At 54.4% G+C, this 11,976-nt stretch overlaps 1 protein-coding gene across 9 annotated transcripts in view; it reads left to right on the forward strand.

Annotated features, from left to right (window-relative positions):
* The window catches only part of RBM10 (RNA binding motif protein 10), a 30,205-nt gene extending 23,653 nt beyond the window's left edge, over positions 1-6,552 (forward strand). For 4 of the 9 annotated variants that reach the window (XM_045472889.1, XM_045472893.1, XM_045472897.1 and 1 more), the window contains 17 exons: positions 669-729; positions 872-1,048; positions 1,435-1,595; positions 1,775-1,872; positions 1,958-2,045; positions 2,663-2,849; positions 2,962-3,101; positions 3,202-3,319; positions 3,416-3,507; positions 3,592-3,756; positions 4,718-4,867; positions 4,971-5,036; positions 5,123-5,311; positions 5,424-5,498; positions 5,811-5,917; positions 5,992-6,121; positions 6,214-6,552. In XM_045472889.1, the coding sequence (XP_045328845.1) occupies positions 669-729; positions 872-1,048; positions 1,435-1,595; positions 1,775-1,872; positions 1,958-2,045; positions 2,663-2,849; positions 2,962-3,101; positions 3,202-3,319; positions 3,416-3,507; positions 3,592-3,756; positions 4,718-4,867; positions 4,971-5,036; positions 5,123-5,311; positions 5,424-5,498; positions 5,811-5,917; positions 5,992-6,121; positions 6,214-6,339 (2,130 nt within the window). In that variant the 3' untranslated portion in view covers positions 6,340-6,552. The remainder of the gene's footprint in view (positions 1-668; positions 730-871; positions 1,049-1,434; positions 1,596-1,774; positions 1,873-1,957; positions 2,046-2,662; positions 2,850-2,961; positions 3,102-3,201; positions 3,320-3,415; positions 3,508-3,591; positions 3,757-4,717; positions 4,868-4,970; positions 5,037-5,122; positions 5,312-5,423; positions 5,499-5,810; positions 5,918-5,991; positions 6,122-6,213) is intronic. The other 5 variants (XM_045472890.1, XM_045472894.1, XM_045472892.1 and 2 more) reach the window with 3 other exon arrangements.
* Positions 6,553-11,976: the final 5,424 nt, after the last annotated feature.

The following is an 11,976-nucleotide window of genomic DNA, read 5'->3' on the forward strand; positions in this document are numbered from 1 at the left end:
AACATCCCTGCCAACTGTCCCCAGCTAAGTGAGCCATACCCCTCTTGGCCTCTTCCCCTCCGTGGGTCCCCACAGACTAACCTGCCTCCCTGTGCTACATCTGCCCCCTGCTGTGAGGCCTCGAGGATGACAGAGGCCACGCCCTGGCCTACAGGGCAGAGCCTGGCGTGGGACCAGTGCGCACTACATGACCACGGAACAGAGAGAGAGATTTGGTAGAAGTTGGGGGTTTCTGGAGGCTGGGATGGCCAAGGCTGGTTTCTCAAGAGAATCAACCCAGTTCTTGAGATAAACGAGGGATGGGAGTCTGACGAGAACGGCCACTGGCTTTTAGGGGTGAAGACACTGAAGGTCTCTAACAGGGAAGCAAGTTTTAGGAAGAGGAACCTGCTAAAGGGACGAGGAGGGGGTGGCACTTGTAACGGGTGGGGGAATTGATTCCCGAGCTGAGGGGATGGCCCTGAGGACAGACTTGAGACTGTGTGAAGGGAAGATCCACAGACTGAGAATGACAGCTGGAGCCCCCTTCCACCCCTGACCCCGGGACCTTCCTTCCTGGAGCATCGTGGGGTTCCCTGAGGTGGAGGGAGGGGTGGTCTCTGGATCCAAGTTTGGAGGGTACAGTGGAGAGCCCCACCTGCTCTGACGGCCTGGCCTGTGCCTCACAGTGTGGCGTCCAGAACTTCAAACGCCGCGAGAAGTGCTTCAAATGTGGTGTGCCCAAGTCAGGTGAGGCCCTCCTACCTCCCCACCTCCCTGGGACTTTGGTGGGAGAGGGGAGGAGAGGGAGGGGCCGGTGTCCTGGGAGGAGGGTGGCCAGCCTTGGAGCCTCCTTCTTCGTCACCAGCCTGTCTTGTGCCATCCCTGACAGAGGCGGAGCAGAAGCTGCCCCTGGGCGCAAGGCTGGATCAGCAGACGCTGCCTCTGGGTGGACGGGAGCTAAGCCAGGGCCTGCTCCCCCTGCCTCAGCCCTACCAGGCCCAGGGAGTGCTGGCCTCCCAAGCCCTGTCACAGGGCTCGGAGCCAAGCTCAGAGAACGCCAATGACAGTGAGTCAGTTGTTCCTTCCTTTCTCCCTGCCCTAGGGTGTCTGTCTGGGCTAGACTCTCCAAGCGCAGAGAGATGGTGGTGACCAGGACTTAGCCCTCCCAGGGTCTCTCTGCTTGGTGGGGGAACACACATGTGATGTAGGGAGAGCAGGAGAGGAGCGTTGCCCGACTCGACTTTGGGGGTGTGTTGAGAAGGTTCTCAGCAGGTGAGTGACTGAGCTGGGACTTGGACTGACAAGCAGAGTTCATCCAGGAGGAAGAGGTGAGAGGAAGCAGCAGGTGCAAAGACATGGAAGCCAGAGAAGAGGGACAGTGGGGAGCCACCAGAGGGTAGGGCTGGAGCAGGGTGTCAGGCGTGCCCCCTAATGCTGGGCCCCTTCCCACAGCCATCATTTTGCGCAACCTGAACCCACACAGCACCATGGACTCCATCCTGGGGGCCCTGGCACCCTATGCGGTGCTGTCCTCCTCCAACGTACGCGTCATCAAGGACAAGCAGACCCAATTGAATCGTGGCTTCGCCTTCATCCAGCTCTCCACCATCGTGGTGAGGGCGGCACAGGGGGGGGCCGGGCGGCCAGGGTCCCGGCCCCCGGGGCGGGGAGGAGGGACCCCGAGCCCAGCCCCCCCCCCCGCCGCGGCTCCAAGCCTAGAAATGGGGCAGTGGAGCCGGGGACCTCCCCGGGCCTGACCCTTCTGCCTCCACCTACCCCCTCCTCCCCCCAGGAAGCAGCCCAGCTACTGCAGATCCTACAGGCCCTGCACCCACCGCTCACCATCGACGGCAAGACCATCAACGTTGAGTTCGCCAAGGGTTCTAAGAGGTAGGGTTCCACCTGTGTCCTTTCCTAGCTGGCCCCCTGGGCTGGGGCCTCGCGTCTCACTCCCAGTCTCTGACATCCTCTCCAGGGACATGGCCTCCAATGAAGGCAGCCGCATCAATGCTGCCTCTGTGGCCAGCACTGCCATTGCTGCGGCCCAGTGGGCCATCTCACAGGTACTCAGAGACTCCCCTCTGCCCCAGCATCCCCATACCGGGGCCACCTCGACCCTCCCGTGCCCTCTCTGCACAGCCTGGAGGGCTGGCTTGCTGTTTTGGCTTTCCGTGGACCCCAGACCCTGTCACAGTGGTTGCCATGGGCTTTGGGCGCCTCGCTGCAGCTCCCTCCCCAGTCACCTCCTCCCAGGCTTTCAACTTCAACACCATCACAGCTGCTTTTCGCTTCTGTTTGGTGGTTATTTTATCGTCCTGAATTGTTTCAACTTCTTTAATGAAACGGAGTTTATAAGTGGCTGAAAGAAAATTGGGAGAGGAGAGTAAAGAAGGGGAGGACGGTGTCTTCCTTGATCTGATACCCAGCACACGAACCACGCCACACACGTACCAGTGTCAGCCGTGGGAGCACTTTGGCACAAGTCTTCGTTCCTTTCTTGTTTTTGCCGCTGTTCTGCCCTGCTGTGCCCGGGTGGCCCTCACACTTCACTTGTCTGAGGCCTGCATGCTTTCTGTCGGCAGACCGGCACAAGCCTCACCTGTGGGCAGATGCTTCTTAGCAGGTTCCCCTCCCCCTGCGCCCCTTCCTCTGCTAATGAGCCCCTCCCACTGCCCCTCAGGCCTCCCAGGGTGGGGAGGGTGCCTGGGCCACCCCCGAGGAGCCACCGGTCGACTACAGCTACTACCAACAGGATGAGGGCTATGGCGGCAGCCAGGGCACAGAGTCCTCCCTCTATGCCCATGGCTACCTCAAGGGCACCAAGGGCCCCGGCATCACTGGAACCAAAGGGGACCCAGCTGGAGCAGGTGAGCCCCAGCATCTCTCCCTGAGCCCGTGGTGGGGGTCAACAGGCATGGGGTCCTGGGCCCCACCACTAACAGCTATTCTCCCCCCCTCCCTCCCTGGTCCTCTTTACAGGTCCTGAGGCCTCCCTGGAGCCTGGGACAGACTCTGTGTCACTGCAGGCTTTCTCCCGTGCCCAGCCTGGTGCCGCACCTGGCATCTACCAGCAATCAGCCGAGGCGAGCGGCAGCCAGGGCGCCGCTGCCAACAGCCAGGTGAGAGAGCCCAGGGGGTGCTGGGGGACAGGCAGGGTTCCTGGGGGGGCGGGCACTGGCAGACACTGAGCCCTGTTCCCCTGTCTGGCCCTGTGACCAGTCATACACCATCATGTCACCCGCTGTGCTCAAATCTGAGCTCCAGAGCCCTACCCATCCCAGCTCTGCCCTGCCACCAGCCACCAGCCCCACTGCCCAGGAGTCCTACAACCAGTACCGTGAGTAGCCACGGCCCGTGGGTGGGAGGGCGGGGGGGGAGTTCCTTAGCAAAGCACAGAAGAGCGTGACGCCCCTTCTCCCCTCCCCTCCCCCAGCTGTTCCAGACGTGTCTACTTACCAGTACGACGAGACCTCTGGCTACTACTATGACCCCCAGACTGGCCTCTACTATGACCCCAACTCCCAGGTGATAGGGTGGCCCAGGGAGTGGGTGGGGTCTGTAGTTCTCCTTAAGGTCTTCCCTCATGCCTTTGCATTGCCCCTCCCCCAGTATTATTACAACGCTCAGAGCCAGCAGTACCTGTACTGGGACGGGGAGAGACGGACCTACGTCCCTGCGCTGGAACAGTCAGCCGACGGGCATAAGGAGACGGGGGCCCCCTCGAAAGAGGGTAAAGAAAAGAAGGAGAAGCACAAGACCAAGACAGCCCAACAGGTGAACACTGGGGGTTCAGCAGTCACTGGCTGGCTGTGTGGTGTCTTCCGATGAAGAACGTGCTTCTATCCTCTTTAACCTTCCACTACCAAGGGCGGAGGGCAGATGTGTGCGTGGTGGCAGTGATTGTGCTTAAGAGAGACCAGGCTCCTGGCCCAGTTCTGCTCTTTGATGCGTGACTGACCTCAAGCCGGGGCAGTCTCCTCAGTATGTGGTAGGGCCACCCACCTCCCTGCGTGGCCAGTGCCATCCATCCAAGCGAGTCCAGTCAGCCTTCCTGTCCCCCAGTGGGAACCCTCAGGTTGCCTGCATGCCTGAAGCTAGGCTAACCCTGCCTGTGGAAACGAACGGGCAGGCAGACCTCCTTTGGGCCCAGAACCCCACTCGTGAGTATGTGTCCGATTGTCTGTCGCAGAGAACTTCTCATGGGCCCCTCAGGGTGCAGGTGGGAATGCGGCCACAGCAGCGTTTGGTGGGCGTGGGCAGTTGGAGGGAACGTCAGCGTCTGCCTGGGGAAGAAGAGTGTGACAGTCTGGGTGTAGCGCTCAGTGCCGAACCAAGTGCTGAGTAAGAACTAAGTGTTCCCTTGACTACCTGGTAAATGCTAAAAGTCATGTTGTGCCTGGGATGGGGGGAGCAGAATGTGGAGTGTGGCAGAGTATCACGGGTGTGTGTTAAAATCCTACCCAGAGAAAGCCATTTTGTGCAGTGTGGAATGGTAAGACGATATGAAAGCCCACAGAGAGCGGAATCGTGTGAGTGCCTGTCAGGAGAACGGGTGACACGGCCCAAGAGGGCTTGATGGGGGCCACCGGTGATAGAATGACGACAAGGGGGGACCGTTACGGCCGTCTCCTCACCTCTTGCTTGAGGCTGCGGGGTGGGAAGGGGCAGTGGACGGAGTTGGCGGTTACAGCAGTCGGAGGGGCCCCGAGAGCCTCACCCCCACCCTTCCCCCTAGATTGCCAAGGACATGGAACGCTGGGCCCGCAGCCTCAACAAGCAAAAAGAAAACTTCAAAAACAGCTTCCAGCCCATCAGCTCCCTGCGAGACGATGAAAGGCGGGAATCAGCTACCGCAGATGCTGGCTATGCCATCCTCGAGAAGAAGGTGTGTTGTGGCCACCCCTCCACTACCCACTCCCCGTCCCAAGTCTTGTCATTTCAACGGTCCCTCTGTGGAGTCCCTGAATCTGTGTGTCCATCTTCTCCAGGGAGCACTAGCTGAAAGACAGCACACCAGCATGGACCTCCCGAAACTGGCCAGCGATGACCGCCCAGTGAGTGGTCGGAGCAGGAAGAGGGGTGGAGGGGGGGGGCGATCTGGCCAGGCCTGACCTCCCACCCCTACGCTCATGTTCTCCAGAGCCCACCTCGGGGCCTCGTGGCAGCCTACAGCGGGGAGAGTGACAGCGAGGAGGAGCAGGAGCGCGGGGGTCCGGAACGGGAGGAGAAGCTCACTGACTGGCAGAAGCTGGCCTGTCTGCTCTGCCGGCGCCAGTTCCCCAGCAAGGAGGCGCTCATCCGCCACCAGCAGCTCTCTGGGCTACACAAGGTGGCTGAGGGAGGATTGGCAGGGAACCTCGGCTCTGCTTGGCCCAGCCCGGCCCGGCCCTGCCCAGCCCTGCCCAGCCACTTCACACCTCCTCCTGCCTGTCCCCTTGCAGCAAAACCTTGAGATTCACCGACGAGCTCACCTGTCGGAAAATGAGCTGGAAGCACTGGAGAAGAACGACATGGAGGTGAGGTGTGACCCACTCCTGGGCTCCATCCCCTCTGTCCCTTGCCAAGTGCCTGTCCCCTCAGGCAGCTGGCGCTCAAGTCCCTGAGCTGGATATTGCCTGGCTGCCATCAGCCGTCTCACCTCCTGTCCCTGCGAGGCTTCTTCCCGACTCCCCCTGTGCTGGCTACTCGTACCCACGATGTCCTGCCCACGGGACCTCAGACCTGTTAGCCAGATCCAGCTCCCATGGGGCCCCTAATGTTTCCTGCGAGTAGCCACCGGTTCCCCCGTCCTCACACACATGCACACGCACGCGCACACACGTTTTCAGCAAATGAAGTACCGGGACCGTGCAGCCGAACGCAGAGAGAAGTACGGCATCCCTGAGCCACCGGAGCCCAAGCGGAGGAAGTACGGCGGCATGTCTGCAGCTTCTGTGTAAGTGCCCAGAGCCGAAGTGCGGACCCGGGGCTGGCAGGCTGGTCACTCACACTGTACCACTGGCCCCGCAGGGACTTTGAGCAGCCCACACGGGACGGGCTGGGCAGCGACAACATTGGCAGTCGTATGCTCCAGGCCATGGGCTGGAAAGAAGGTAGTGGCCTGGGCCGGAAGAAGCAGGGCATCGTGACGCCCATTGAGGTGAGTCTTCTGTGACCCCATCCCCGTCTTCCAGCATTCTCTGCTGCACCCCCATCCCACCGCTCACCTGACGGCCTACCTCCCTCACATAGGCCCAGACACGGGTGCGGGGTTCCGGCTTGGGGGCCCGAGGCAGCTCCTACGGGGTCACCTCAACCGAGTCCTACAAGGAGACACTGCACAAGACAATGGTGACCCGCTTCAACGAGGCCCAGTGAGCAGCTGTGAGAGCTGCTTCTACATATGTCGGGTGTCCGGCCCAGGGCAGGGGAGGGTGAGTGGTGGGTGGTCTGAGTGGGGCCCTGCACCTGTCTGCTAGCCTACTCCCCAGCCAGAGAGGCCCTGACCAAGTCAGACTTTAAATTGGTGACTTTTGTTGGAAAGCTGGGCTGGAATCATGCTCTTCTTTTTGTAATAAAAGCTGAAAAGTCCGTAGCTTGCACGTCTCTTTCTCATGCGCCAGCACGGTTTGTGACCCATACAGACACAGGGACATAAACGCAGATGGACGAGGGGCCTCCTCGGGCTGAGGTGGGTGGCATTGCTGGCACTCGCAGTGTCTGGTGTGTGGGGACTGAACATGAAGTTCTGGCCTGTGCCCCAACCCACAGGATCCTGGTCACAGCCCCCCTCACCGTCGTCAAGTCTAGTAAGTCTCGATGTACCAGGAAACCCGCCAGCACTGGGAACCCTGCACCTGCTGTGCAATCTCAGGGCTAAACCTAAACTGCATTTGACTGTCCAAGGGCATCTCCCAGTTGGACGACAGTGGGCACTCTGGCACCAGTTGCCGCTGCGCCCTCAGTGAACGGATGGCCCCAGAGGGGTGGAGATAGAGAAGCTCAGCCTGCCAGTCCCTGGTCCCACAGCTGCCCCATCAGGACTGCTTGGGTTCACGCTCATTCCTGTGCTTTCCATGGCTGTTAGCATAGCACCTGCCCCTCTGGTCACCAGGGACCGATCTGCACTCTGTGATTCCCAAGTACGCGTGCGTGCGTACTCTCAGCACTGGTCTTGGTGCGGTGGAAAATGAGGCTGGGGCTGCCCTCTCCCGGCCTTGGAGGGCTGCGCCAGAAACTGGGCCAGGAACGGCCCCTCCCCCAAATACTTGTCTGTGAAACCAGAAGGTGGAAGGGGAGGTGGTAAGGGGAGAGCAGTCGGCACAAAGCCCCTCCCCCCACTTACTGGCCCGCGTAGTGACATCTCCCTGCACCAGCTGTAGGAGGTGAGGTGAGAAAGAAGGGGTCCCCTAGAGGTGATAATGCTGCTGATTTGGGGTGGGAGTATTGCCCAGGGACTGAGGGAAGAGGGTGTGGGGGAGGGGAGAGGGACAGGAAATAGGAATAGAAAGAGGCCACCTGTCTCAGGATGGGTGACTTTTAGTCTGGAGGCACCTACATGTTCCCTTCCCTCTTCCCACCCCCCAGGGCTCTGGAATCCCACAACAAGGAAGCCTTGTACATGGTTGGCAGTAGTAAATGGTACAGTCACTCTGGAAAACTGTTGGGCTGTTTCATATAAAGGTAAACATAACACCCTATGACCCAGCAATTTCATTCTTAGTTACCCTAAATAATGCAAATGTGTCAATAAAAAGACTTGTTATATGTACATGGAGAACAGCTGTGTTCACCGCAGCAAAAACTGGGAACCCAAACATCCAACAAGAGGAGAATGGATAAATTAGGGTCTGTTCAATGGACTACAACTCAGGAGTAAAAGGAACAAAGTACTGTTACAAATATCAACATGAATGAATCTCACAAACGAATGAAAAAAGACACACAAAGACACTATATACGATTCTGTTCATGTGAAGTTCTCATTCAAAACACATATTGGTGGGGTGCCTGGCTGGCTCAGTTGGTAGAGCATGCAACTCTGATCTGAAGGTTGTAAGTTCAAACCCCATGTTGGGTGTAGAGATTACTTTAAAGTCTTTAGGGGCGCCTGGGTGGCTCGGTGGGTTGAGCATCTGACTTCAGCTCAGGTCATGATCTCACAGCTCGTGAGTTTGAGCCCCGCATTGGGCTCTGTGCTGACAGCTCAGAGCCTGGAGCCTGCTTCAGATTCTGTGTCTCCCTCTCTCTCTCTGCTCCTAACCCACCCGCATTCTGTCTCTGTCTCTCCCAAAAATAAATAAACAAACATTAAAAAAATTTTTTTTTGTAATCTTTAAGGGGTGCCTGGGGGGCTCGGTTAAGTGTCCGACTTCGGCTCAGGTCACGATGTCATGGTTCATGAGTTCGAGCCCCGCACCGGGCTCACTGCTGTCAGTGAGGAGCCCACTTCAGATCCTCCGTCCTGCCCTCTCCCCTGCTTACGTGCACGCGCTCTCTCTCCCTCTCTCTCAAAAATAAAAAAATAAACATTATGGGGCACCTGGGTGGCTCAGTCAGGTGAGCATCCGACCTCAGCTCAAGTCGTGATCTCAAGGTCTGTGGGTTCGAGCCCCACATCGGGCTCTGCTGACAACTCAGAGCCTGGAGCCTGCTTTGGATTCTATGTCTTCCTCTCTCTCTCTGCCCTCCCCTGCTCGCACTCTGTCTGTGTCTCTGTCTCTCAAAAATAAATAAACATTAATAAAAATTTAAAAATAAACATTAAAAAATCCTTAAAAAAACACATTTTGGTGATAGAGCAGGGTGGAGGTGGGGAGGGTATCCACTAGAAAGGGTTGCAAGGTAGCTTTCTGGAATAATAAAAAGGTTCTAGATCTTGACTGGGGTATGGGTCACATAGGTGTATACTTTGGTAAAAAATCAAGCTGTGTAATTAAAATCTGAGCATTTCCTCATATGTAAATTATACCCAAAGTTAGAAAAAGACCACCAGAACAAACCTGAATGAGAAGCAAGGAAATGATAAAGAGCAGAAATGGAGGAGATAGGGAAAAACAAGATTCATAAAATTAAAGGCAGGATCTTTGAAACAAAAATTCAGAGGAAAGACACACCCTCTGGCAAGACTGATGAATTAAGATAGAAAATGCAAACAAACCAAATACAAAATTAAAGATGGGAACTTAATATAGTTGTAACAGAACTTTTAAAAATAATGAACATATACCCGAAAACCTAGATGAAATGAATACATTCCTAGAAAAATATAACATGCCAAAACCATTCCATGAACAGATCAATTTAGTAGAGCAAAAATTAGTGGATTAAAACAGTAGTCAAAAGCTTTCCTCTCCCCACCCAAAAAAGGGCCCAAATGGGTTTTTTTTGTTTTTGTTTTTGTTTTTGTAAGTTTATTTATTTTGAGAGAGAAGAATGAGCAGGGAAGGGGCAGAGAGAGAGAGAGAGACAGAATCCCAAGCAGGCTTCAGGCTCTGAGCTCGTCATGGGGCTCGGACCCACAAACCGTTGGGATCATGGCCTGAGCTGAAATCAAGAGTCAGACGCCTAACTGACTGAGCTACCCAGGCATCCCCCAGAAACAGATGAGACAGTACATGAACATTTCAAGCCCATTTCACTTATATCTGTAGATGTCAAAATCCTTAACAAAATCTTAGCTAAATGAATCCATTAGTACATTTAGCAAACCTGTTTTGATCAAATAGAATTTATCCCAGGAATTCAAAAATTGAGTCTGTATCAGAAAAGCTATAAATGTAGTTCTCTACATTAATGGACCCAAAGTAAACAAACATAGTAATCTGAACCACAGAAAAAGCACTTGATAAAGGTTTAAGAAACCATGAATGAATGCCTATATAAATGAATGGGTGAAAGAGTAAATAAATAGAGAAGGGAAATATTTTTACAGGAGAATGTCAACTGATAATAATTGTCAGCAATGATGGAATTAGAAAATATATACATGCTAAATTAAAACTAGCATTGACACTAGCAGTCGGTGGGTCAGGTCGGTTACACTTTGATGAGGAACAGGATATTTACATAGATTCAAAGTATCTCTCCACGAAATGCATGTGAGTTCATTCCAAAGGGAAAAGGAACAAAGCAACCATTATCAGTATTAAAATTACAAGCCAAATGATAGCATGAAGTAAGGAGTCTGGGTCGCTTCTGGGATATTTCCTCCCTGAGTGCAGAACCGGAATCCAACCATGAGGAAACATCAGACAAAACCAAACTGAGAGGCATGCAACAAAATTCCTGGCTTGTCATCTTCAAAAGCATCAAGGTCATGAAGGTCAAGGGAAGACTGAAGAACTGTTCCAGACTGCAAGAGACATGCTATTTGAAAGTTCAAATGTCACCTCCTTAATGAGGCCTGTGCTGGCTACCCTGTTTAAAATTCCAAACCCTCCCCCGCCAAACTCCCTGTGCCTCCCTCCTTGCATTACTTTTCTCCATAACACTTCTCAGCTTCTAACATCCTCTAGATTTTCCTCCTTTTCGATATTGTTTGTCTCCTTTACTGGAACGAAATCACCACGAAGGAAGAGACTTTTGCCTTGCTCACCGCTGTGTCCCTAGTGCCTAGAACAGGGCTTGGCATGTACCAGAGCTGGGAAGCATGAGTAAATACGCACATCACAACTGTTCAAATCACTCTCACTTAAAAAGAGAAAAAACAAAAAAACAAAAACAAAAAAAGCTAGAGGTGCCTGGGTGGCTCAGTTGGTTAAGCATCCGACTCTTGGTTTCAGCTTAGGTTATGCATGATCTCACAGTTTGGGAGTTCAAGCCCTGTGTCAGGCTGTGCGCTGCCTGTGTGGAGCCTGCCTGGGATTCTCTGTCTCCCTGTCTGCTCAATCTATTCCCTCCAACTGGAATGATTGCTCTTCCCTCTTGCTTGGGAAAGTGCAAATCCCGCCTCAATTACTCCCACTGATCCAGATCCGTTTGAGGGCAGTCAATTCTTCAGAGAAGAACTCGGCCACACTCATGGCTTCAGCTGTCACCTCTGATGGTCCACAAACCTGTATCTACTGTCCCAGGCCTCCCTCCAACCCCTGAATTTCGCATCTGGTCCCCAACTCTCTCACTCAACCAACACATACCACAACTCGGATGTCCACCATGCATCTCAAATGTAACATATCCAGAAACAAACTCCCGATCTTGCCCCACACCTGATTTCCCACGTCAGTTGATAACAACTCCATTCATCCTCCCAGCTCCTCAGGCTAATAACCTGGGGGTCTAGCCTGGACTCCTTTCTACTTTTCATGTCCTTTGTTTATATTTGATCTCTTGGCAAATCCTGGCGCCTTTCCCTTCACAATCAATCCAAAATCAAATCCCTCCTCACCACTTCCACTTTTACCATCTCTTTTTAAAAGTTTGTTTCGTTTTTTTTTTTTTTAATTTTTTTTTCAACGTTTTATTTATTTTTGAGACAGAGAGAGACAGAGCATGAACGGGGGAGGGGCAGAGAGAGAGGGAGACACAGAATCGGAAACAGGCTCCAGGCTCTGAGCCATCAGCCCAGAGCCCGACGCGGGGCTCGAACTCACGGACCGCGAGATTGTGACCTGGCTGAAGTCGGACGCTTAACCGACTGCGCCACCCAGGCGCCCCTAAAAGTTTGTTTAGTTTTGAGAGAGAGAAAACACAAGTGGGGGAGGGGCAGAGAGCGAGAGACACACAGAATCCGAAGCAGGCTCCAGGCTCTGAGCTGTCAGCACAGAGCACAACGCAGGGCTCAAACTCACTGTGAGATCATGACCTGAGCTGAAGTCAGACGCTTAGCTGACTGAGCCACCCGGGTGCCCCTTACCATCTCAGTCTGATCCTCTCTCACGACTTCCTGGACTCTTGCAGTGGTCTCTCTGCTGGTTTTTCTGCTCCCGTCTTTTCCTTCATAGTTCTCTCTCCCCACACACACAGCAGCCAGCTTGTTTATTGTAAAACATAGCTTAGGTATGCCTGGGTGGC

Source organism: Leopardus geoffroyi, chromosome X (genome assembly GCF_018350155.1).
Source record: "Leopardus geoffroyi isolate Oge1 chromosome X, O.geoffroyi_Oge1_pat1.0, whole genome shotgun sequence".
NCBI classification, from domain to species: Eukaryota; Metazoa; Chordata; class Mammalia; order Carnivora; family Felidae; genus Leopardus; species Leopardus geoffroyi.